The sequence below is a fragment of the Hetaerina americana genome, unplaced genomic scaffold, assembly GCF_022747635.1.
Source record: "Hetaerina americana unplaced genomic scaffold, ioHetAmer1.1.p SCAF_2, whole genome shotgun sequence".
Lineage (NCBI taxonomy): Eukaryota > Metazoa > Arthropoda > Insecta > Odonata > Calopterygidae > Hetaerina > Hetaerina americana.
In genome coordinates, this window is record NW_027286763.1 from 86753067 (window position 1) to 86777207 (window position 24141).

Here is a 24141-nt window from a genome sequence, read left to right on the forward strand (position 1 = left end):
GGTAATCGTAGCGTAGCGTTGTCCTTTAATAGGCCTCAGTTTCGGGAACAAGAAAAAGTCACTTGGGGGGGGGGGGTCATAAGTGAGAGACATAAGTACCAACATAACGCCACAAAAAAATCGAAAATCAAATATACGTAACCCGCGAAAATTCAAAATTCGCGATACTTTTTGAACAGACCTTGTATATGTGTGGGTCGCGGTAGTCCAGGGGTAGAGTTGGACTACTGAATGGAGGGCCCGGGCTCAATTATTGGACACGCCTCTCGGGGCCCCTGCTGCTCCACCCAAGCTACAGGCCTACAAGCCACCCAACATACCCCCCTCCAATCGCAGCCCGTCAGAGCGGTGCTGGGCGCGCCTGGAGCGGCAGGAAAAAATCAGTACACTTATTTTCCGGACGAACCCTGTATGTGATTACCTATAATACCTATGTGATAAGCTCGGGTACCAGATCTTCCTGGGAAACCATAGCCGGCACAGGGAAAGGAGCTGGCCCCCTAGCCTGATTTGTGGATTTCACACGCTGTTGAGCTTACTACTTAGCGAACTCTACCATCACCTACCAACTACAACTATATCCTTGCTCAACATCCTGATAGTGCGGTAGCTACTGGCTTCCCACCTAGAGGGCCCAGGTTCGAATCCCAGATATGGTAGATATTTTTCAGTGATATCCTGATCTATACTTGAGATGCTTTGTGGAGGGCACTTTTAGTTAGACGCTGTCCATCGGTTGGCATGTTAAACTGTGGACCCATTGGTGCCTTTTGTTTAGAGTAGGCTAATGTCGACACCAGGTTTCTCTCCAACCTTTATCCTTTCCTATCCATCCCTAATGGTGCAAATGACCTCAGCTGCTGGTTGCCTCCCCTAAAACTACTACTACTACTACTCAACAACCTTGTCATCAATGCCCTCCTTGTGAAAGCCTCTTTGCCTTGGGCAATTCTTCTCCATCCTTACTACTTTTCCCATCTTGATCCAAAACACTTGGTTGATTTAAGGAGATGTGAAGGGTTGACAAAGTATTTGAAATCAAAAGAGGGGGTCATTTGGGAAAAAGGTTGGCAGCACAATTATGGTTCTTGAGGATGTGGTAGAGGATTTTTTGGGATGATTTTCATAGACTCTATGCCAGAGAAGTAGGTGGTACAAATTGAAAGGGGGTGAGTTTTTGTGGAGGAGGAAGGTTTGGGAGTGCATGAATTTTGTCATTTTTTTCTCTTGTTCAGGAAGGGTTAAGGATTTCCTTATTGGAGGAGAGAATGGTGTAGGTTTGAGAGGAATTTATCTAGGCAGTCAGGATGATTGCACATTTGGTGTCCCTGAATGTTAAGGGAGTAAGGGATAGAGCATTTGGTGTAATATGGGTGGCAGCTATCACAGTGCGAGTTTTGTTTTTTGTTGCTGCCTCCCACAAAACAAAGTCTCTATGCCCACCCCCACCTCACCAGGCAAGGAAGCATACCTCGCCAGATTTTTCCAAAGTATCTCTAATGCCAACCCAAGAAAACCAATTCAAAAGCCCCTCATACGTACAAGTAATATACAGATGATATGACATTATTATTTAACATAAAGAGATATCAATTTCACCAACTTCATCCCATTATAGAAAACAAAGGCCCCCGCTAGGTGGAGATCATGACTAGAATCATCAGAGAATTACGGTTCCCTAACATGCACTTTTCTTTGCAGACATACTCCTATGCAATCTATTTCAGAAGTAAATTATTCCCAGAACTAAGATTTCCAATGATGCCCTCATCTTTGAAGGTGGCAATAATAATCAAGGTATAAAGATATTTATGAGATCTCATAACCAAGATATATATGTACATATCAAGGGCCAACTAACATATTACCCAGTTTGGATTTATGTCCTCTACATTTCAAGAAGGCGATCGGGATGCTGCAGTGGCTAAACGTGCAGGCTTCCCACTGAGGGGGCCAGGGTTCAAATCCTGGAGACAACAAATATTTTTCATGGTATTCCAATCCCTACTTGAGGTGCTTTGTGGAGAGCACTTTGAGTGAGTACAAAGTCCATCGGATGGGATGTTAAACTGTGGATCCCTTGGCACCTTTCGACAAGAATACGCTAATGCCGATGCCGGGTTTCTCTTCACCCTTCCTTTCCCAACCATCCCTAATGGCACAAATGACCTTAGCTGTCGGTTGCCTCCCGTAAAAAATACTACTACTAAATTTCAAGAGGACATTATGGTAGGACAACTATTACAATTGGGGGGTGGACAAAGCTAAACCATCGAGTAAGCAACATGAAATTCCTAAAATAATGTAGAATAATATCTATAAAAGCATAGTTGTGCATAGAATGACAAAGGAGAAGAAAGTGCCAAATAATATGTTAACTGCATAAGTTTTCAGACATAATAGCATTATTAAACAAGTATTTTCTCTATCCAACAAACAATTGAGGGAAAACTAACACCACAACAATTTATACGCAGTCAATATATATAAATACCTACCTATGAGTGTAATATCCTCAATTATGAGAACAAAATATTACTACAGATAGATTCTAACAGCAAATCATTTGAAAAATTATTGCACATGTACTTTTGTTCAATGTAACCCTAGAGTTATGCCATTCTGAAAAGTTTCTTATCCCTTTTTCCTCCTAGCAATGGTTTAGGATATATATATATGACAATGTATTATTATTATAAGGTAATCTACCAGTTAAGGTAGGATTTTGGATGGACACAAATACCAAATAAATACTTTGTGACTCTTAACATCCAGCAACAAACAAAATCCAGCAACCTACTTTACAACAGGTCCCTTTTCATCTCTGAGTACTTGCATCCTCTCCTCATCCCATCCAACATCCCTATCCTGCCCTTTCCTCGTTTGCCTAACAGTCTCCCCTCTATTACAGTCTTCAACATCCCAATGCCGGTCAATACCCCCTTCATCCATTTTTCCAGCCTCCATAGGATTTCTCCCAACAAACCCCTGTCCTTGCCCACCATACCAAGTACTTCCTCATTTGTTTTATTATCCGTCCATTTCACCTTTTCCATTCTTCTTCACACCCACATTTCAAAAGCCTCCAGTCTACGTCTATCCTCCTGCTTCAATGACCACGTTTCCGCACCGTACATAGCTACGCTCCACATCAAAGCTTTTACGAGTCTTTTCTTAACATCCTTACTCAACGTCCCTCTCATCAACTCCCTCCTCCTTGTGAAAGCCTATTTGCCTAGCGCAATTCTTCTCCTTACGTCCCTACTACTTTGACCGTGTTGGTCCAAAACACTACCGAGATACGTAAACTGTTCTACCTGCTCTAGTTTTTGCCCTCCTATTTTAATGTTAAGCTTGGCCTTTTTCTTTCTAGAAAATCGCATAACCTTTGTTTTATTAATATTGATTCTCATCCCATACCTGTCGCACTGAATTTCCAATTCACTCAGCAATGCTTGCAACCCCTTGGCTGACTGACAAACTAAAGCTTGGTCATCAGCAAGCCTAACTGATTTTACGAATTCCCCGCCCACTTTCATTCCTACCTCGAGTTCTTCCCATGCCTCTTTGATCATTTCCTCTGCATACAGGTTGAACAGCAACGGTGATAATGGGCAACCCTGCCTTACACCCCTTCCTAACACTGCCCATCCTGACTCCCCGTTTCCCACCCGCACCTGAGCAGTCTGAGACATGTACAGGTTGCGGATTAGCCTCCTTTCCCTCCAATCTATTCCTATTTTCTTTAGTATACTTTTTAGTTTTTCCCGATTCACTCTATCGCAGGCTTTTTTGAAAGCTATAAAACAGGCAAATACTTCCTGATTCTATTCTATATTCCTCTCGATTAGGGATCTCATTACTGCAATGGCATCATGTGTACCTCTCCCCTTCCTCAACCCAAACTGATCATCCCCTAAGTAATCATTTGCCCTACTCTCTATCCTTTTGTTTATGATCCTGAGAACTTTAGCTGCGTGGGATATCAAACTAATTGTCCTGTAGTCCTCACATGATGTAGCCTTTACCTTTTTTGGAATAGGAACTAAAACTGATCTCACAAATTCTTCCAGCCAGATTCCTTCATCATAGATACTAAGAATCAGCTCATATAGCCCTTCCTCACGGCCTTATTTAGTTTCATATCCCTTAATGCCCTTTCTATCTCATCGTCAAGTATGCCTAGACTTAAGCTATCTTCCTCTATGTCATGTTCCTTTTCTATGTCTAACTTTGTTGGTCTAAGTTCTTTACTAATGTGCATGCGTAAATACAAACAGAGACAACAATTTGTGTTTGATAAATTCTGGCATAAGATACATGTCCTTTAACATCTCACAGAAAAAATATAATTCCAATATTTATCATACAGAGGTCAAACTAAAATGGTATACATGTTAAATTAAAGTGGAAATGATAATACAAAAATTAACATATATTATTCTAGAAGAATTCACCCAGATAGTAGTAGGATTTCTAAGGGAATACCCATTTACCTTCTCAATTTTGTTTATAATGAGTAGAGAGTTTAACGCATATAATGTATATGGTAACTTGCTGGAACTACATTACCCTTTTTTGTTTTAACTCCATTATTTACTACCAAGGGCTATAAATTGGTTATTTTCCTTCTCACAACTTTGAATGCAACTTAGACCAATGGAACAAAAATGTGCGGAAGAGTATTGCTTTAATTTGGCAAAATTTGCTTTGTTATTATATATCCTGCAAGTTTACTCTTCAGTGCTTTTCATTTAGCACCATAATTTATTTTTTCACATTCATTAAAGCAAAGCTATACAAATCATCGGCGATGGAGATTCTCATAGGCTTAGTATAGGCAATGGATAGCCCTCAATATTTATTCAGCATATATTCCATATCCAGCATCAAATTTCAAGAATATGCTTTTTAAACTCTTTCATAATTTAAATATCAATATAATTTCAATTGTTAAGCACCTTTACACGAAATATTTCATTTGCCAAATGAATGAGCATTTCATGGAACTACCCAGGAATTAAAATCTAAAACCAACCAATTTTGGCAGTTATGAAGTACATTTAACTTGATTTTTCAAATGGCAATCTTTACTTATTCTAAATGGCTTCAAAGACGATATAATTCCAGCAAACATTCTCAACACATTATTCATAGTAAAGCTTTTTATAGATGACAAGGGCAGACCCCCAAGAAGGAGAAGTGACAGAATATTTACTTCATCTCTCTTCCCACATTCTGGAAAAAGGCACGAGAAGAAAAAAGAGTGGAAATTAATGTAAGGGTTGCAAAAAAATTTTAATCTTGTATTTAGCCAGCGGCTTAATAGCTGGAAGTTCATCCAGTGATGAAAAACACTTCTTCAAATGATGGAGATCAAAATGAACAAATCTTAGAGCCCATAATGTACTCTTTAATAGGCCAACTACACAAATCCTCACATATTCAATCCAAAATTAGGAGTTCACAATAACAGCCATTAAATACAATAATTTTGAAGGCCAGGTACTATACTGGGCCTCTGGAATGTTTGCTCCTGAAAATCTGGCATAAGATAGAAAGGAAGGGAGCAGGATATTTGAGAATTTTTGCTTAGTCTTAAATAAGGAAAGGGTGGTTAAAAAGTTATTCATCGCATCTTATATGGAAGAAGAATAGCGCCTTAGTGAAGTAAAATTGTTGCATACTAAAATTTATTTTGTGCAAGAAATTAGAGTGAGTGAATCAGAAAAAATATGTTGAGTTTGGCTGTTATAATTTAACCTCTTCAAATTATTTCTTTGTATTGTTTTCCACAAAATCTACATGATAATATGCCACCTGAAACAGTTTATTTTAGTAACTTATCACCTTACATGAAAATATAAATTTTACGAGAAATTTTTCAAATCAAATGCAGGAGGTGTCAATAAGGTTGTGTAGAGTTAAAATTCTATTTCATTTTGTGTGTGTTATGTAAGGTCATAAACAGCCTATAATGTATTCCTTTGTTTTCAACAAAGGAAAGATGAAAATGACCAGTAACCTCAGAAAAGTTATGACATGGAATTTGGACATGGTTTGACATCTACATCAAACCTATACATCTTACCTGAAAGGCATAATGTAAAACTACCATACGGTTGAAGATATTCATATAAGCACTGTCACGTCTAATTTAGCAAATGATTGGGACAATTTAATTGGTCAACATATTAACAACCAAGCAAAAAAACACTGGCTAGAGAACCTTTGGACTCCTTTAAAGGATATTATTTTCCACATTTGAAGAGAAATGTAGCTGGTAAAGAACTATGTACATTTGGGGCAAACATTTAGTGGCACAAAAAGTCTGACTGGTCGTCTCTACATCAAGCATGGTCTCTTAAGCAAAAAGTGTCCCTAGTTAGCAAACTGCATTGAAGGTGGCTACCAAAAAATATGTATCCGATGATGAAGGTAAAGAAAGAAACTTTTCACTTCCACATAAAGATTTAATATTTCACAACCATGGTATCGATGCTCTGCATTATCATCAACCATGGTCGTGACTTTTTCAAGAAACTACCCACAAATTGAAGTGAAAAACTTCTTGATAATAGGCATTTCTTCCAGGTGCAAGAGAATAATAATAAGTCTGTTGCCCATCATTTTCATTGCACTGTACATCAATTGGCAAATAAGCCATTGTTGCACATTAAAATGATCAAAAGGAAATATATTGGCTCAGCATTTATTCCCAGGCATTATCACAAACATTTTAACCCATAAGGCATATTGGATAGATACGTAGTATAAAAAAATCAGAAAAACACATTTGCTTTTCAAATGAGCCATTTTGATTTTTATACAATTTGAAGCTCTTGCAATATGTGAACCATGTGTTTTCTCAAAATATTCTGTAACATGCATAGCCATTGAACAAGCTGATACAAGGCATTCTCCCATTTTATACTTCATTTATAATCGAAGTTAACAAATTGTTTTTTTTTAGTTTTTAAAAACAATTGAATATTGTTCTATTAACGAGTGCATATTCATGTGCCTTTCAACTATATTGTCTGCATTGTATATCAAAATTCTAACATTGGAAAATTGCTAAAAATGTTATCAAAAAATAAAATGTCACAAGAAAACTAATGATGAAATCACGGGCTTTTTCAATATTTTTCAAGATATTTCAAGTGTTTGGAGTGTGACTTAATGCTTTAATGGAAAAGAGTCAGCACAGTTCAATAAGCTTGAAGCAAGTAACAACGCAAGTATAATGAGTTTCCATTGGAAGGAGTCATTCATCGCGTGCACATATACACGCACATAAACATGAATTCATGCCTTAAGCAAATGACCTCATTTTTCACGGCACCTAACAGTTTAAATTACCAAATTAATATGATATGCCCTCTCCCCCATAATGTCCTACTGGATCTATCACTGTATAATCCATCCATCACTGTAGAGTAATTGTCTTTTAATGTATGTATGTATAGGTGAAAAAAGGGGCTCCAAGGTCTCAATCTCACCCCAATGATTTTGTTAAATAAATATATATTAGTCAATGAAATCACTTAGACTTTTCTATAATAATTATATGTTACCAGGCAGCATTTGGTAATTCTTGGCAAAAGCCACTAAATCAATCAAATATTCAAAATATTAAATAAATCAATTATTCAATCTATGATATGAATACCACTAACTTAGCAAAAAAGCTGACAATATTGTTAAATATATATATATTTATTATAGCTGGTCAAAGTTTCCACACCAAAATTTATCAATTATATTCAAAGAATCGCAGTGGAAAGATCATATCAGTCTCATATCTAATATGACAATATCACCATGATACATATTCATTCATGGTGGAGAGCTTAGGAATTTCATACTTTATAACTAATTACAGCATTAAAAAAATATTTATGAAATAAAAGTGCTCTATGATAAGATACTAACAAGACACAAAAATAACAATTAATCAATTAATATACCACCAACTAGGTAGGTAAAACATAATTTTTGGTAGGGACTGAATAATGCCATTGGTAATAAAAATGTAATTCTCACATGGAGTGGTTACCAGTTTCATGAATACCTACACCAAGTAGATATGTCATTGGTTGGGCCATCAATGGGAAGCACTTTGAATATAGGACATAAATCCCTTCATTGTTAAGATATTAGTATCCCAATACATGTAACAATCTAAAGACAACTGCATGAACGTCTTTAATATAACTTTTTTAATATAAATGCAGGACAATTAAAAGTTTTAATTAAGACCCAGGTGGATTTTATAGGCACACGGTCCACTAAGTTGTAATATTTACAACTACATACAGTTAAGAATTATTTTATCATAAAAAACAGCCATGCCACTAGGTGCTCAAGCATATTATTCAATATTAAAATGTAGCACCAAATTTTTTTCATTTCCACTGCCATGAAGCTAATCAACTACAAATCAACCAAAATCTAGAGTTGCCACTTGCCATGATCAGTTTCTCTGAATTCAATATCAATCGATCATTAACAAACTCTTATATCAGGGCACATCACAATGATAGCACAGCTCATCTTTGATAAAATAATGTTCATATATAAGCCCTCACCATCACAAAGTTTTCCTTAACCTACATATACATGAGTTTCAACATTTTAATACCAAGACTAAAAAATTTGGCTGTCAATTATACACACCCAAATAAACCATTATGAAAGAACTACACATTTACCTTTATCGCTTTATATATGTCACAACAATAATTGAGAAATCCATTCCTTTTCATTTATTGATTCAAGGCAATAATAGTGTTCATGTTTGCGGGATGATCAAGTAACATATGTAGGATTGGAAATCATAAAAAAATCCAAATAACGGTACGGAAAAATTCTGTCTGAAAAAGATAAATGGGTGGAGCCTTTTACCTCTGGAATCAAATGAACCTCTGACACTACTATGCCAAACTGACCACATCCCCATTATGTAGCAAGTATATAAGTACACTTGATCAGAGGTAGTTAAAAAATCATCTATGCCAAGGGTGTCATACGATTTCTATTACCCTGTGGCCCTAAAAGTATGACGTGATGTAGTGAGATATAAGGATGGTGCACTTAACTTATTGTGAAAAAGTTGATAAACAACTGCCTTAGATAAACGTTAAGTGGTAACTACAGCTGACTTTGCCATTCAACAATAAAGTGCATAGAAAAGGCATACAATATAAACTTCTAACAGCAAAATGGAAGAGACCAACGCAGGCTTCTTGTACTGAGATAAGACAGATTCATTCTCAAATACATGCATTCATAACTTTATTTTCAAGTATTCAGTTCTATAACCATATAGAGAAAAAGGCATTCACTGTCAAATAAATTCACATACATTAAAATGGCAAATGTTATACAGGCAAAAACAAAAAGGCTATGCACAACTTTTTTCTAAAAAATATTTAGTGGGATCAAAGAGCTTTACACTAGGGATTTATTAAACACAAACAGAAAATTTCCCAAGCCCAAATTTTGATGAAACATGCTACAGAGAGGAATTAATAGCTAATGGAGTTACAATTCAGCTAGTCTCCAACACACTTCTTGGATTCCATGACATAAAATTGCATTAACTTGTCAACGAGTGGTATCTTATGCAAGTATGTACACCTTAAAATAATTGAAGGTTTGAACAAAATACATTTTTCACCAGGACTTTATATTCATTACTATTTCACACAGCAGATATCTTCAAGGTGACAATGGATAATAGAAATTGCAGTTTTAGCTCCTTCCAACTCCAATTAAATACTGCCATATTAATAAAAGAGCAACATGAACTGACACTACTGTGCAGAATAACAGAGACTACTCATGCACAGCAAATGTACCCATCACTTCAAGAAAATCACTTCTCCCATAATAAATCATTTAAATTTACCAATGATGAGCATTAGCATTGTACTGGCTATCCTTTACTTTTGCTATCTCCTTGAAAGTGGCCTGCCAGCCAACAAAATTAAATGCAAACACACTTGCAATTATCCAAGGAATTATAAGAAAATGAACAGAAATGCATTTATAATAAAGGGCATGAAATTTTACAATACTTGCCTAAAGTTAGTGCCAGAAATTCATCTCACTTCTATGTACCCTGGCTACATCATTTAGCAATTACTTAAAAGACTTTGGCAAGCAAAAATGCTCCTTTATTTCAAAAGATAATAAAATCAAGGGTGACTTATAGCATAGAAAATTCACTTTAACATCAGAAAAGTACTAAGCCACTAGGTGCAAAAAATTACTGCAGGGTATAACACTCGAAAAGATTAAGAAATGTCATTACATGCTTGACTACTCTGTATTAGTTTTACAAAGATATTCAAGTAATTACCACTTTGGAATATCATAATAATGGTGTACTTAAAATCAAGGCATATTCCATGGATATATTTGATTTTTCCCCCCCCCCAGCTTTCAGATTCAAATTATTTAAATTCTCTCACTATTCCATGCCATTCAGGTCTATAGCAACCATGTAAATACCAGCAAAAACAAAATGTGATCAAGATCATGCCAAATGTCTATGGTCAAGTATAGTACTGAGGGAAGCCAGAAGACCACAAAAAGATACACATGTCAATTTTTCCAAGGCTTTATCACAGGAAAAAATTAAAGATAAACTACACAAGCATTTCATGTAGAATAAACAAATAATGAAACTGCAAGCCCATGCCTAAATAAACAAATGCATGACAGAAATGCAGAATTGGACACAATTGAACACAAGCAAGGAGAAAGTTTCATGTTTTACGCTAGATGTAATTAATTCTCTCAAAATCTTACTTGGCATTTGGATTGATTCCAGTTTAGGTATGGCCATTCATTATAATACTGCATTGTTGATTTTGAAATTTTACCAAATGAAAATGATATTAGTTTGTAGAAGGGAAACTATTTACATGGTCGCCAAGGAATCACAGAAGAAAAAGAAGAGTTTCATTTTTTTGGTATTGAAAACTAGATATTCATAGACACTTGGGACCAACAATCCACCTTGGAAAAAGTTATGAATTGTGTGCGTGTGTGATTGCAGCAGTCGTATTTATGCAAATTGCTAAATGCATTGCTCTTTATCATCACTTTCTCTCTCAGAAAACCCTAAGATCTCAAAGTGAACTAATACTATCACTGATAGATACATTTTCCCACAATTTCCAAGTGCAAAGCATTTTTGGATCGATATTTATATTGAAACATGTAAAAAATTATGCTTAATGATTAGGATACTGGTATGACGAATAATGTGATGTTGCTGAAGATGATCACACTGGTTTACACTGACTTAGAAACTTTAATAGCTGGTTCATAAAAACTAGTTTCATTAGTAAAGGTCAGAGTAGCAAAAGTCACCGCACTTAATGTGCATTTCCTTATATATGGGTAATATGAATTCATCAAAATGTCTGTATCTCACAGATATCAATAACTCCTTGTTACAATGACTTCTAATGTAATTTTTAACAGAGATTCATCATAAAATGATCACATGCAATTATAAGTATATGCTAGCTGGACTATATGAAGTGATTAGCTCATTAACTATTGTTAAAATAGTACACTATATATATATACCACTACCAGTAGCATTCTATCTCATAGGTACTTTTATTTCAGGGAGAGAAAATATGTACCATAGAGACCATACACAATAGAACTGGATTATGGCTCAATGCAAGTTGATTTGAAAACCAAATTTTCAACTCAAATAGTGCTTGAAAAAATTCAACTCAATCCATCCACCACAGTACAAATGTATATCAATACAAATAGGTACATCAAGAGTTCCCAATAATTTACTCAGGCATTGAACTACAGAGTGCAATTACTTATGTGTGCCATGCCAAACAGTACATGTTTATTATAAATACAGTCATGGAATTAAAGTGGAGCATTTTATACTTTTTTGACATACATATACATAAATGGAAAATATTATACTAAAATGATAGGTTATGCATTATTTACCAAATTCAATACTTATGTCTGTGGGATAAATCTGTGTTGAACTGAATAGTGCACATATACATAAATGGAAGACCTGCAGTTTCATATATTTTTGGTTCTTTGCGAAGTGAAATGCTTTGTGAAATTAGCATTGGAATGAAGATCAAGATTGCACATGGGTAATACTTTTTGAAATCATGCAAATAAATGTACCTAGCATTAAATTTTTCCATGTACTCTATAATGTAACAGTTAAACCAGACATCACAAATTATGATAAGAAAGAAATACCAGAGCTTATAAATGTGCCCTAGAAACTACAATGACAAGGTGGTGTAAGGTCTATGTTTCATCAATTAAGAATTTGAAGACTGAAAATTTTAAAAATTCTTTGAAGTAGGATCAACCAGTCACAACCATTTTTGGTATGAGTACATCTTTTGGTGAAAGAAAAATTAATATAGATGATATCTGAGATAAGATCCATGAATAGTTCACAATTATTGCAAAGGTGACAACAGAGAATATAGTTAAGCTTTATGCAGTGTGCTACATAGTATACAGAAAGATTTAAACTGCAACACATAAGATGCTTTACTATTCCATTAAAATAAAAGGTCATATTACTCCATTATGAGCATTGCCCCAAAGACATGAACAATTTAATTTAAATAACATCAGTTAATGACTATTAACTGTAAACAGTCAAATCCAACTCCCACACATTCCTTTAAATTAACTTTTCAGACTTATGTTTTCCAATGTACACTGGACATAGGTGCAATGGAAAGGAGCGTTTTGAGTAATCTGATAACTTTTGGGCAAGGTAACCCAAAACACATAGGCTCAACATGAAATCTTAAGGGAGAAGAGTAAATTCAGGAAACTTATCTTTAATACTGATTGGAAATGACACCAGGGTGCTTGAACTCCAGATGTGATGCTGGTGAGATCCTACTCCAAAGTTGGCTTTTTTTGTGTGCAAAAGGAGCAACCTAGCTGAAAATATCTTCACAGCTAATTAGAAGTGGAATGTGTCAGATTCACATTCATTGATTTAAAATTCTATCCAATTTTTCAGCTAGCATATCTTCCATTTGAACTATCCCATGCATTTCTCTTATGAATCGAATCATCTTTCAATACAGTTCACATAAAAATACAACGCCAAAGCAACCACTAATATCGCAAAACTGAATAAGCACCATCATACTCCCAGTTCCTATTACATACACGAATAATCACAGCAGGAGGCTCATAATGACAGGCATGGGAAAATCATTAACAAAAACATTCTAATATGTGATGCACTTCAACTTGACTAATGGAGAAGATGCATTGTAAGATTTAAGGCATCATGTTTCATGTTATCCATCGCAAATGACCATCAGATGAAAAGCCAATGCTAGTTTACTCACCACTGGTTGGAAAAACATTGCAATACTCTTACAATCCACAATTTGGGGAAACCAAAATAATGGGCTTCTAATTTTCATTAAAATATGTTTCATGTACTTGACCAGGGACTCATTTTTCAGGGACTCACAGTGGAAGTGAAAATACATTATGGTCTTCAGATGTTTAATTTGTAAACCAGTGACTCCAAATTACTACAAGTGCAATTATCCTGAGGGCCATGTAAGGTGATATCCTATGCCATAGAAATGGTCCTTGCTTTATTAGTAAACCAAAGCTTAGTGCACAACTGTAGCAATAACTTCAAAATTCTGGGACACGCATCATCATAAAAAATTTACAAAGTGTGAAAGAATCTTTGAATACTTTTTCATGATCATTTATGACAAGGTTATTTATCCAAAATGGACAAATTCTATGCTAAGCTTAATACTTTATAAAAAGTTGGCCATATATGACATGAAAATAAATACATCCAAATATTATTTTGAAATGATTATTTACAAGATCTTTTAAAAATCCCATAGAAAGGATAGGCTTGAATATACACATCTACATTGCTTCTGTAGAAGACAAAAATCATTATAAATACATCCATCCCAAACTTATAAGAGTAAGGTTGACTCAGTCGTACAACACAAGATCTACCACTACATGCTAGCTTAACTTAATGCCATTGGAGATTTCTTTGAGGAATGATTGTGTGCTGTCACTCATCAATTCCTTTTTCTTTTTCTCATCACTTGAATCACCTGTGTCACATCCTGAATCATCAACCTCTTGACCTTCCAACTTCTTAAAATTATCCTCGCCAATGCCTGTTGGTGCAACCGCATCTGCTGTCATATTTACTTCACCTTTCCTGGCCACAACGTAAGACAAACTGCCATCCCATGCTTTACTTGAGGTAAATTTGTCGACAGCCAATTCAGAAGTATCACCATTGACCTCCCAATTAGACTTGGTAGTTTCTGTGTTTTGGCTGCCTGTTGAAGCAATGGCACTATGTTTCCTGAGACGAGTGGTTTTGCATGCATCATTCTGGATAGGCATTGAAATGACGTTGTCAGCAATTGTCTGGAACTTTGACACCTTGACACTCCTTTCTTCTATAGTCCTCAATATGCACTTCATGAGTCTTTCAAAGAAGTTAGGATAGCCATCATAACCTATAGTACCAAGACAAAAGTATCAGATAAATATTAATAAAAAAAGTTTTTGAGGTAATTTTGACCCTTTCACTTCTGTGAACGTACTTAGCACATTTGCATGGTAGGCTGCTGTGAATGTACCTTTTTACCTTCTCTGTGGTGTGATATCATACTTTGAAGTTTTACGAAAATGTTGTTATACTTTTTAATTTTCACAATAGAGAGGTCAAAAATAGTCCTTGGGATGAAAAATCATTGCCCAAAACAGAAATTATAGTTAATTTGAGGTTTGTTCAGCACAGAGTATAAATACATTTGATAATATCGGAGAAAAATCAAGACTATATATTTTGTCATTGCATACAGTTATTTTCATCATTAAGGTTTAACTACATTTTTCATGCATTTTCCTGCACCAACATATTCTCTTTTAAGACACATTTGATTGTTTACTAGTTTTTTTATTATTTACTTCAGACAAACTTCTTAATAGGTACCTTCATAAAAAGTAAAATCAACTGTGGTGCTTGGGCTTGATTTGAGTTTCTATATAGTTTAAAAGCTCAAATATACACATACTAACTTCTAAACCTGGTTTAGAAGAAAGTGGAAGAATTCAGAGAATGGATGGCCACCAAAGTACACAACATTTCCAAATTTAGGGAAAGAGGAGCACAGTTAACTACTATAACATTAAAAAACCTTTTACAAGAAGTTTCAAAATCATTATAAAAATATGTAGATATTAAAAATTAGTCCACAGAGTAAATGCACATTAGCTATGAAGACAAAATATTAATGCTATTTCACAGGTGATATAAGCAACTCAATGTATTTATGCAAGTACTTATGAACAACTTACCTGGATAAACATTGATGTCAATGATGGCATAACGGCCAGTTCCCAACTCCCAAACTAGATCAGCACCAAGAAGCTTCATTCCTAATGTCTCCCTGAGAACTTTCCTAAGTGATTTAATACAGTTACTGTCAGGAGGAGAAGGTGTGAGAAGAGGATGCTGATCAGGTATTGACTGGATATCATCCACTGGCAACTTTACAGAGCTACTCTCAAACAACTTTTTCCAGTCTTCAGGATCCAGTATGCTGAGACTTGATGTAGAGTCAGCCTTAGACACTTCATGGCTATCAAAAAATATTGTTTCCTGATCTGTAAATACACGAGTTAAATTGGAGAATACGGTCAGAAACAATACCCACTTGAATGCAACAATTTCAGAGTGTAAAAATCATTCACCTTGACTGGGATTCGAACCCAGATCCCTCAATATCCGGTCGAGTGCTTTAGCCACTTAAGCTATCGAGGCGTCCTCTTAAACTCTGAAATTTTGGGGCTTTTAAAGGAACAAGATGTTGTGACGAAATACCGTACATACAATGTCACCGGCATTCGTAGTCGTGCGCGACGCACCACAGTCCACGAGGTTAAAGCCAACTTTAAACACTTATGGTGTTTATACCTTAACAAATTCCAAAGAAACTGCGGGAGATGCCGCAACAGTAACTTTTAACGGAGTCATTCGCTAATGTGCATTTCAATGCAACAATTTCAGAGTGTTAAAATCATTCGCCTTCTTTGGAATACCCACTTGAAATAAAGAGGCCATCTTTGATTTTCATAAGAAACCAAAAAACCTCCAGGTTTAAACTTATTGCAAAAATCAATTTGGGATAACCTGGTGGGTAACACAGTGGCCTTCTAACTGAAAATCATTCAAATTAGCTGTGATTCCCCTATTCTGCAATCCATGATTGAAAGATAAACTAAAAAGTTAAAAAGTTTGATTTCAAGGATGGGTTCAGTTTAGACCCTATTAATATGATGCTGGGGAAACTTGAGGACAAGTCACACATGACTTATTTAGTTTCCGGTAAAAAATTACAGTACATGAACATTACCACCTTAACAGCTCAGACAGAAAACTCAACAACTGGTCTTCAGGGCATCTTTTCATGAACCATGAGTTACATAAAGTAATGAATTCCAAAGAAATTCATCACATATGTGGCAATTAGTTTTTTAAGGATAACTGATTACTGGTCAACAACATGCATAAATAAAATGGATAACAAAATAAAATTTGAAGGACCATCATTCTAATAATATATTATAATAATTCATAAAGGCATTTCTTAGCTCTAATAAATGTTATGCATACAGATTCATCACTGCAACTTCTAGTAAAGTGACTGTGTACCTGATATCAAAATTTTTTTGCAGAATTATTTTGTAATGCATTCAAATGAATAATATTGAAATATGATGTAAGGAAAATGATGAAATGAAAATGAGTTTCCTGAAAATCTGGAACTGAGGGAAATTAATCATTGATCATATAACATATGCCTCCTTAAAATTGTAAAGGTACTCACAGATGAATGGGAAATCTGAAGCAAAAGATGCTAAAATTCCCTTATTACAAAGCTCAAGATTATCTTTTGACAGCCTGTGTAACTATTTACCAGTTTCCCTAAATATAAACTGAGATTTTTTGTCAAATTCAAAAAGAAACAAATCACCATCAACTTATATTGTGCCTCAGAATTAAGTGTGAGGATGCCCAAGAAAATGAAAACTTAAAGAGCAGATCTGTTGGCATTGGACTCTTAACTGGTTAGTGTAAATACTGATTCATTCATCTATCTAACTGCTATTACATATCCACTCGTTAGTCATATCTCAGTAGGTTTTCAGGTTTTTCACAACCTCCTATTCCTGGTGTTTCCCTGCAATGGGTTTCTCCATTTAGGATATCAGTTTACAATCCTTACGCTTTTCACACAATAAAGAATTTTTTTCCTTAATGTAGCCTTTGTTTTATTTATAATTATTTTTAATATATTTTATTTCATATTATCATAGAATCACTGCAAACATTTTCTGCACACTTTGTCTAAATGATTATTGAAATATTTAATCATGTAATTGATGAGGAGTTAGGTGGAAGAAGGGACTATCTAGTCTCAATCTAAGTCCAACAAAAACGTTGTATTATTATTATATCACTGGGATGGATGGATAGCTAAGTTTGCTTCAGGGGGAATCAGGACCAGGTTGCTACACACAACTTATCCTCCATTAATGTTATACACCAAAATAGTTTATAAAAATCTGTATTCCTGAATATGGGGCGATTGCCTCGGTTTGATGTTGCCACAACCAACATGTAGTTGCACGAACTACTATCTCTGTTAACTCCACAGAATGAAGTCAACAGAGATTAAAATTGGCCATTAAAGCCAGCCAAAAATAAATATTTTCATATTTCTTGAATAAAAGATAAAAATTATTATCATTCAGTTACCCCCATGATAAAAAAACATCTCAAAGTCATCATGCACATAAATTAGATTTAAATCACACAAAAACTGGTCACTACATCATTGAAAAACTGTTCTGAGTTGAATTGGCACCATAAGAATACCTCAAATCCATTTATTAGCATCAATAATGACGTAACTCTAAGATAAACATATATTTAAACATACCTGATGGATAGAAATTCTTTAGTGAAGGCCTTTCAACAATTTGATATTCATCTCCAACAAAGAATATCTTATAGAGGACAGCATTATGACTCACAAATGATTGAGCAACACATGGGGGAAAACAATCTTTTACCCCTTCTTCGTTGAATATTATAGCCATCTGTTGGAGTTAAACAAACACATTGTAATATAAGTAATAGGCTCTCTATCTGGAACCCCATAATCCATAATAACCAAAAAAATTGGAAGTATTTATCATAAATGTGATTATCACAAAAACAATGTCGAAGTAGTGCATGCAAACACCGGCAGAGAGGGTACATTTTTCAGTTTTATATACATTATAAATTGAATGATGCATGATTTACCTTAAGAATCAAGGCGGTTCACGGAAATTTATGGATGATAGCCAGAGTTGTAAGATTTAGGCTTTGGAATATGACAAAATTAGCAATATGACTAAGAAATTTAATTTTCCATTGCTAGCAATTTTACAGAAATACGCCCTTTAAGGTTTTTCAAATTGAATAAAATAGTTATTATAATAAAAATGAATGTTTGGCAAATTTCAAATTAGTATTTAGTGTTTTAAGAAACCAATTAAATATGCTTTGCATCCAACGTGGTAAAATAACTTATCTGTACTGAAAGAAATTTGGACATGACTCTAAAAATTAAATCAAATTACATATTTAGTAATAATAGGTAAAAGAAAAAAGTCTGTCTATAAAATATGAGCAATGATAATGTAATAATTTATACTCATTGATTTAAGTTTTCATGCATTTTGAATTGAAATAAGTAACTTTGTAATTCCACACACACTTCATTTAGAACACGGCCTAGGTTTCCACGTTGGACGTGATCATCAGGTGGTTCTTCTTCATTCATTTTGTTAAGCTTAGATAAAAGTTCATTTGTCAGATAATTGACTAAGCTATCACCAACAACATTAAGCAGGTGATCTCAATGAAAAATGAGTGACATTTAGTCACCAAAAAGATCAGAAATTATGTTAAAACAAATCTACATCTGGTGAGATCCATCTGGCAGACACAATAGAATATTTCTACTTGTAATACCATATTTCTTAAGTGCAATTAACAATTAAACATAAATAATTAACATTATTTACTGATGAAAAAAATAAAAACTAAGTATGAGCGTTGACTGTGGGAGAATACCATTCCAAATTTTGCAATAAAACTACAAAAACAGCATTGCCAAATGCTTTGTAACAGAGGGCGGAATTGTTTTCCTCAACCAACGCAATGGCCATAAAATTATATGAGGGTTTGCCAAAAGTAGTTTCTTTTGAAAAAAGAGAGAAACCCAGGGAGGCATTTGGTAGAACCAAGCTAGGGTAGGTTCATCCAGGTAATTCTCTCTCCACTTAGCCAGCTACAAACAGGTAGATAAGAAGGGGAAGGATGATAGATAGGGATAGATATAATATCTAAGGCTGAAAAGTTATTTAAGTAGGGAGTATTGGGAAATCTAGTCAAACATTTCATAAACAAGCTACTCACCCTATGAGCATTCTTTGATCCATGGGCTATTGAGGGCTTACATACTGAAAAGAAATTTGAGACAGTTAAAAAGGGTGTGTACATACTTTTACTGCAATGTGAATGCTGTATGGAAATCGTTTTTATCCATATTTCATGTTTGATGGGCATGGTAGAGTACTGGCCTACCAAAAAAGCGTTTTATGATAATTATGAATTGAAATTTTTGAACTGCAAAAATATTTCATGAAAACTTGATAGAAACATTAGGTTATTTAGAAAAATCTATGCATTTTTTTATTAATGCTTTGCAGTGAAGTAAAATTCAAATTATTCATATCCAAAACATGAAATAATGCTAATCCGATGGATTCCATTGACAACTCCCAATTGAGTGAGAGAGCCAGAAGTATTAAGTAAAATCAAGATGCTAATGTAGTGCAAAGTGGAAATTTTAAAATGATTTCAAGTAATACAAGAAATATTTTCCATAAACTTTTCCCATATTTACTTCAAGTCTTACCAAAAGGGTACGTTATTCCTGCTTTTCTTAGTTTTTGAAGATTTGTTCCCAAGTCTGAGGATGTCAATTCAACGAATGTTGGAATGAAGATGCCTGAAATAAATGACATAAAATTACAATTTGTCAAAAACTTGAATAATTCAGAATTAATTATGCATCATCATTGTATTATCTTAACACATGATGCTATGCTTTTCAAATAATGGTCATGTTCATTACATTTTCATTGAATTGAAAAAATAAGAATACTAGTAGACATATTCCTGATGCTTAATTTCCACATTATATACATGGTGAAACACTGAAAATTTAAACTTATTAATGGAAAGGGCATGCTGAAGCTAATTATGTCACCCACAGCGTTCATCAAATAACCAACGCATTTTGTTGTGTCCCAAAGCTTCTCCCATAACAACAAGTTGTTTTACTCTTGCTTCTCTCTCCACAACCTGGGACACACACAAATACGTATCTTATGGCAGAATATTCATCACAATTGGTTGATAATTATTTCGTTATTAACATCATTGGTGTAGGAGTACACCACTGATTTTAGAGAAGAATCTATCCACTAAATAGCATAATTTTAAATCTTGTGAATAAAATTGAGATTTCAAGCATGGAGAAATCTCTTCTTTCATCCTTTTTCAAACTCAAACATTATCAAATTTGCATGTACATCATGATGGAAATGGATAAAAATTCAGCCACCTCCCTTTCATTTGTAATTGTATGGCAGTTATATATTTTTAATGAGATGTATAATTTCTCAGAGACTACTTGTCATACCACTATTGTTTGCCATCTTTCTGTGAGTGTCTCTAAGGTGCACAGAATTTTTCCTCAAAATTACAAGTCTATATAAAAACCCTAAGAAAGAGTTGTGGGGGTTTGTTTTTTATTGTTTTGCATTTTATAGCAAACTAGTATAATATTAATACATTAAATATAAACTAAGACAGTGGTTGGCAAACTCATTAATCAACAGAGCCTAATATGAGGCAGTACAATGATCGAAATTTCTTTTGAGAGCCAAATTTGTTTAACTCAAACAAACCCAAATAAGGAGAGAACAGCAAAGGCTAGTTTTAGATGATCCAGTAATACTATTCCAGGTGTTAAAACTCAACATGCTTCCAAAGCAGCTCACTTGTGCTTTAAACTTAAGGCAGACTTTTGAGTTTTAAATCCATAAATTGTAGTTCAAAGTGCCAATACCAATATTAAAGGGAAAAATTAATCTTTCTGGAGATGTTTTCTCAATAAGTCGCTGCAGAGCACTCACCTAAAGATATAGACATAAACACCAACTATGACCACAAATAGTATTCTGTGGAAGAGCCACACTCAAGGAGCCAAAGAGCCATACATGGCTTACAAGCCACAGTTTGCCAACCAATGAACTAAGACAATTTTAAATGATGTAGTCAAAAGTTGTAGATATGTTTTATTTTTCACACCAAAATAGTAAATGGAAAGTTAATACTTTCCAGGCTATATTTCACCTGTTAGCATATAGATAACTAGAAAAAGAAAATTTTATGAATAAATATGATTTAAAACATGTTGATGTCATCTTATGGTGCCAACATTCTTTCATTATCAATCCACAAACTACTACAGCAACAACATATTTCCTGACTTTCATTTTACTATATAAAGAAATTCCACTGCAAGCACATGTGCAAATGGGTGACCTTAAACTAGTTCTTATCTCAAGATAAATCTCCAGAAATATCTCAAGATAAATGCCACATATCATTCTCTGGAAGACAGGGCAAGGAACTGAAAATAAAATAGTTTTATGCATGCAAATACCAGAGTTATACTAGTTTCAATTAGTGTCATACATGATCTTTTCATATTCTCTACCCTAGTGTGCAAAGACCAATGGTTTTGGAACATCAGGGCACATAAGCATCATAATTGACCCAAAATAGAAATATCATGTTTTTGATCCCAAATGAGACACATGATTGTTTTCAAGACAAGTTTAATTGATATATTTTGTACATTGTTTTATTTTTTCAAGTACTAGAATCCCATTCTGTGTAGTTTTCTGGGCCACTTATTGTGTTAATGATTTCTGAGAGCTTTGTCCCCGAGTCTGGAGCATTTACTAGCAACCTAAAAATTTTCCCAATTTTTTCCAGATGAAATAGAGACAGGATGACGTTTTACCGGGAAATTGACATGTTAATGATTTTGTGATAAAATGAATGCAATCTGAGAGCATCATGAGCCAAGAAGCACACACCAATCACTTCAAATTATCAAAAAACTAAGGAAAACAGTAGAGCGTTCCTCCCCTTCTGACTGTGAAATAGGACAGTGTCACTTTCTCATACTATCTTAGAATTGTAATCTTCAATTATCTTAGAATTCCTAACTAAATTTTATTACGGATCCAGATTATTTAATGGAAAAAATTAGTATTTAAATTTTATGTCAGTTACAAGAAGTCACTCGGAAATGCGATCACTTGTCAATCCTTGATTAGCTTAAACAGATCTGTTAGAACTTTTTTCTCGACATAGTGGGAGCTTAAAAGCTACACATATTTCCTATTCAGCTAAAAATTTGCTTGGGGAGTATGTATCACACACACATACAAACCTTCATAACTCGTATATTTCCACATGAAACAGAGGCATTTGGATTACACCAAAAATCCCTTTGACTTAATACATGTCTGAAACATTGAGCCACAATCTTTACGTGAGAATAATATGCAACAAGAGTGCAATGGTTTAAACATTCTCTACTGAGAAAGGGTTGTTCATGTTGATTTTGAAGGGCTTCCGTGCTTACCCGAGTTTTCTTGTAGTTTTCTGTCGACGATACTGTACGTGTTATGTCGCTCCAAGAGTTTTCTCACATTTTGTAATGGATCAATCACAGCTACTTCGGGATGAGAATCGAGATACGATTCCAAATGCCGTATGATCTCCCGCGCCTGCATAGGAATGGCAGTAAAAAAGTCATAAACCAACAAAAAACAATTATGACGCAACATTTTAGGGGAAATAAAACTTTTGTACTGAGTCATCTCCAGATATTTGGTAATGATGGACCCTTCAAACAACACCTCGGATTATTTCATGAAAAATTAGTTAGATAATCAGATTTTCACACATAGCCACTCTTTCATCGCCCTGGTTATTGCATCAGTTGCTTTTCCATCGCGTAAAATTGAAATCATCAAGAAATTCCAAGCGAAAGAATAAATGTGACCGTTAATGCAATAGAGTCGTAAGTCCTTACAATTAAGTTGGTGAAAAGTTGGAAATTGTCGTCGAATAACTCTATAAAAGGGATATAACTAGTTGTAGAAACTTTTCATGGCCTTGGTAACTCACTTGAACATCTCCTTGAACGGCTTTTGCGATTATATCCGTCAGTTTATGAATTATTACAGAAAAAGGCCCTTGATCTTCTAATGGACAGGACAGGTCGATCTAAAATGGTCAAGGAAATCATCAATGTAAGACTTGTTGAAAATGGTATGTCGCATTTCATACGTGTTTGTTCACATAATTCTATCTCACCTTGACTAATTCAAAGCCGTGCTCTCTGCAAGAACAAGAATAAATGGCGAATGTGAGAACTTGTCATATTGTATAGCATTTGGTATGAATAAACTTAATATCTCCCAACCGGAAAAACACCCTATTTACTACCACATACATTACCTGCAAACATTTCGAAATTCTTTCCAGTTCAATTTCTGGGTCTTCTTCTCGGACATCCAATAACCGATAACTTTTCGAGGCTTCTCCATATCTTTGGACATACTCATTTTTTATAAATGATACCAAAACATCGTTGACATATCACAATCCATCTTCCTTATGTATCACGAGGAATGAACACAACGTGCTTTCCCAAAAGCACCGAGATGACTATGAATCACAATACTCCACAGTTATGATTCAGTGAACACAATGCAATTATTATCGAAAAAAATTAACCAACACTTGCAAATGTTTGTCAATTAAATGCAGTCAACAACACACACCCACTTACGCGCTCCCATATTTGTCCCCGTGATCGA

General features: G+C 34.7%; 1 protein-coding gene across 1 annotated transcript; it reads right to left on the bottom strand.

Annotated features, from left to right (window-relative positions):
• Positions 1 to 7723: 7723 nt before the first annotated feature.
• LOC139688265 (inositol-tetrakisphosphate 1-kinase-like) lies at positions 7724 to 24141 on the bottom strand. The gene is made up of 9 exons (XM_071585735.1): positions 23780 to 24141; positions 23636 to 23660; positions 23447 to 23545; positions 22899 to 23043; positions 20088 to 20180; positions 19586 to 19629; positions 18057 to 18216; positions 15409 to 15717; positions 7724 to 14564 (listed from the first exon to the last, which is right to left on the bottom strand). Exons 1-9 carry the CDS (start codon positions 23884 to 23886, stop codon positions 14053 to 14055), a joined length of 1494 nt encoding a protein of 497 aa, XP_071441836.1. The 5' UTR covers positions 23887 to 24141; the 3' UTR covers positions 7724 to 14052.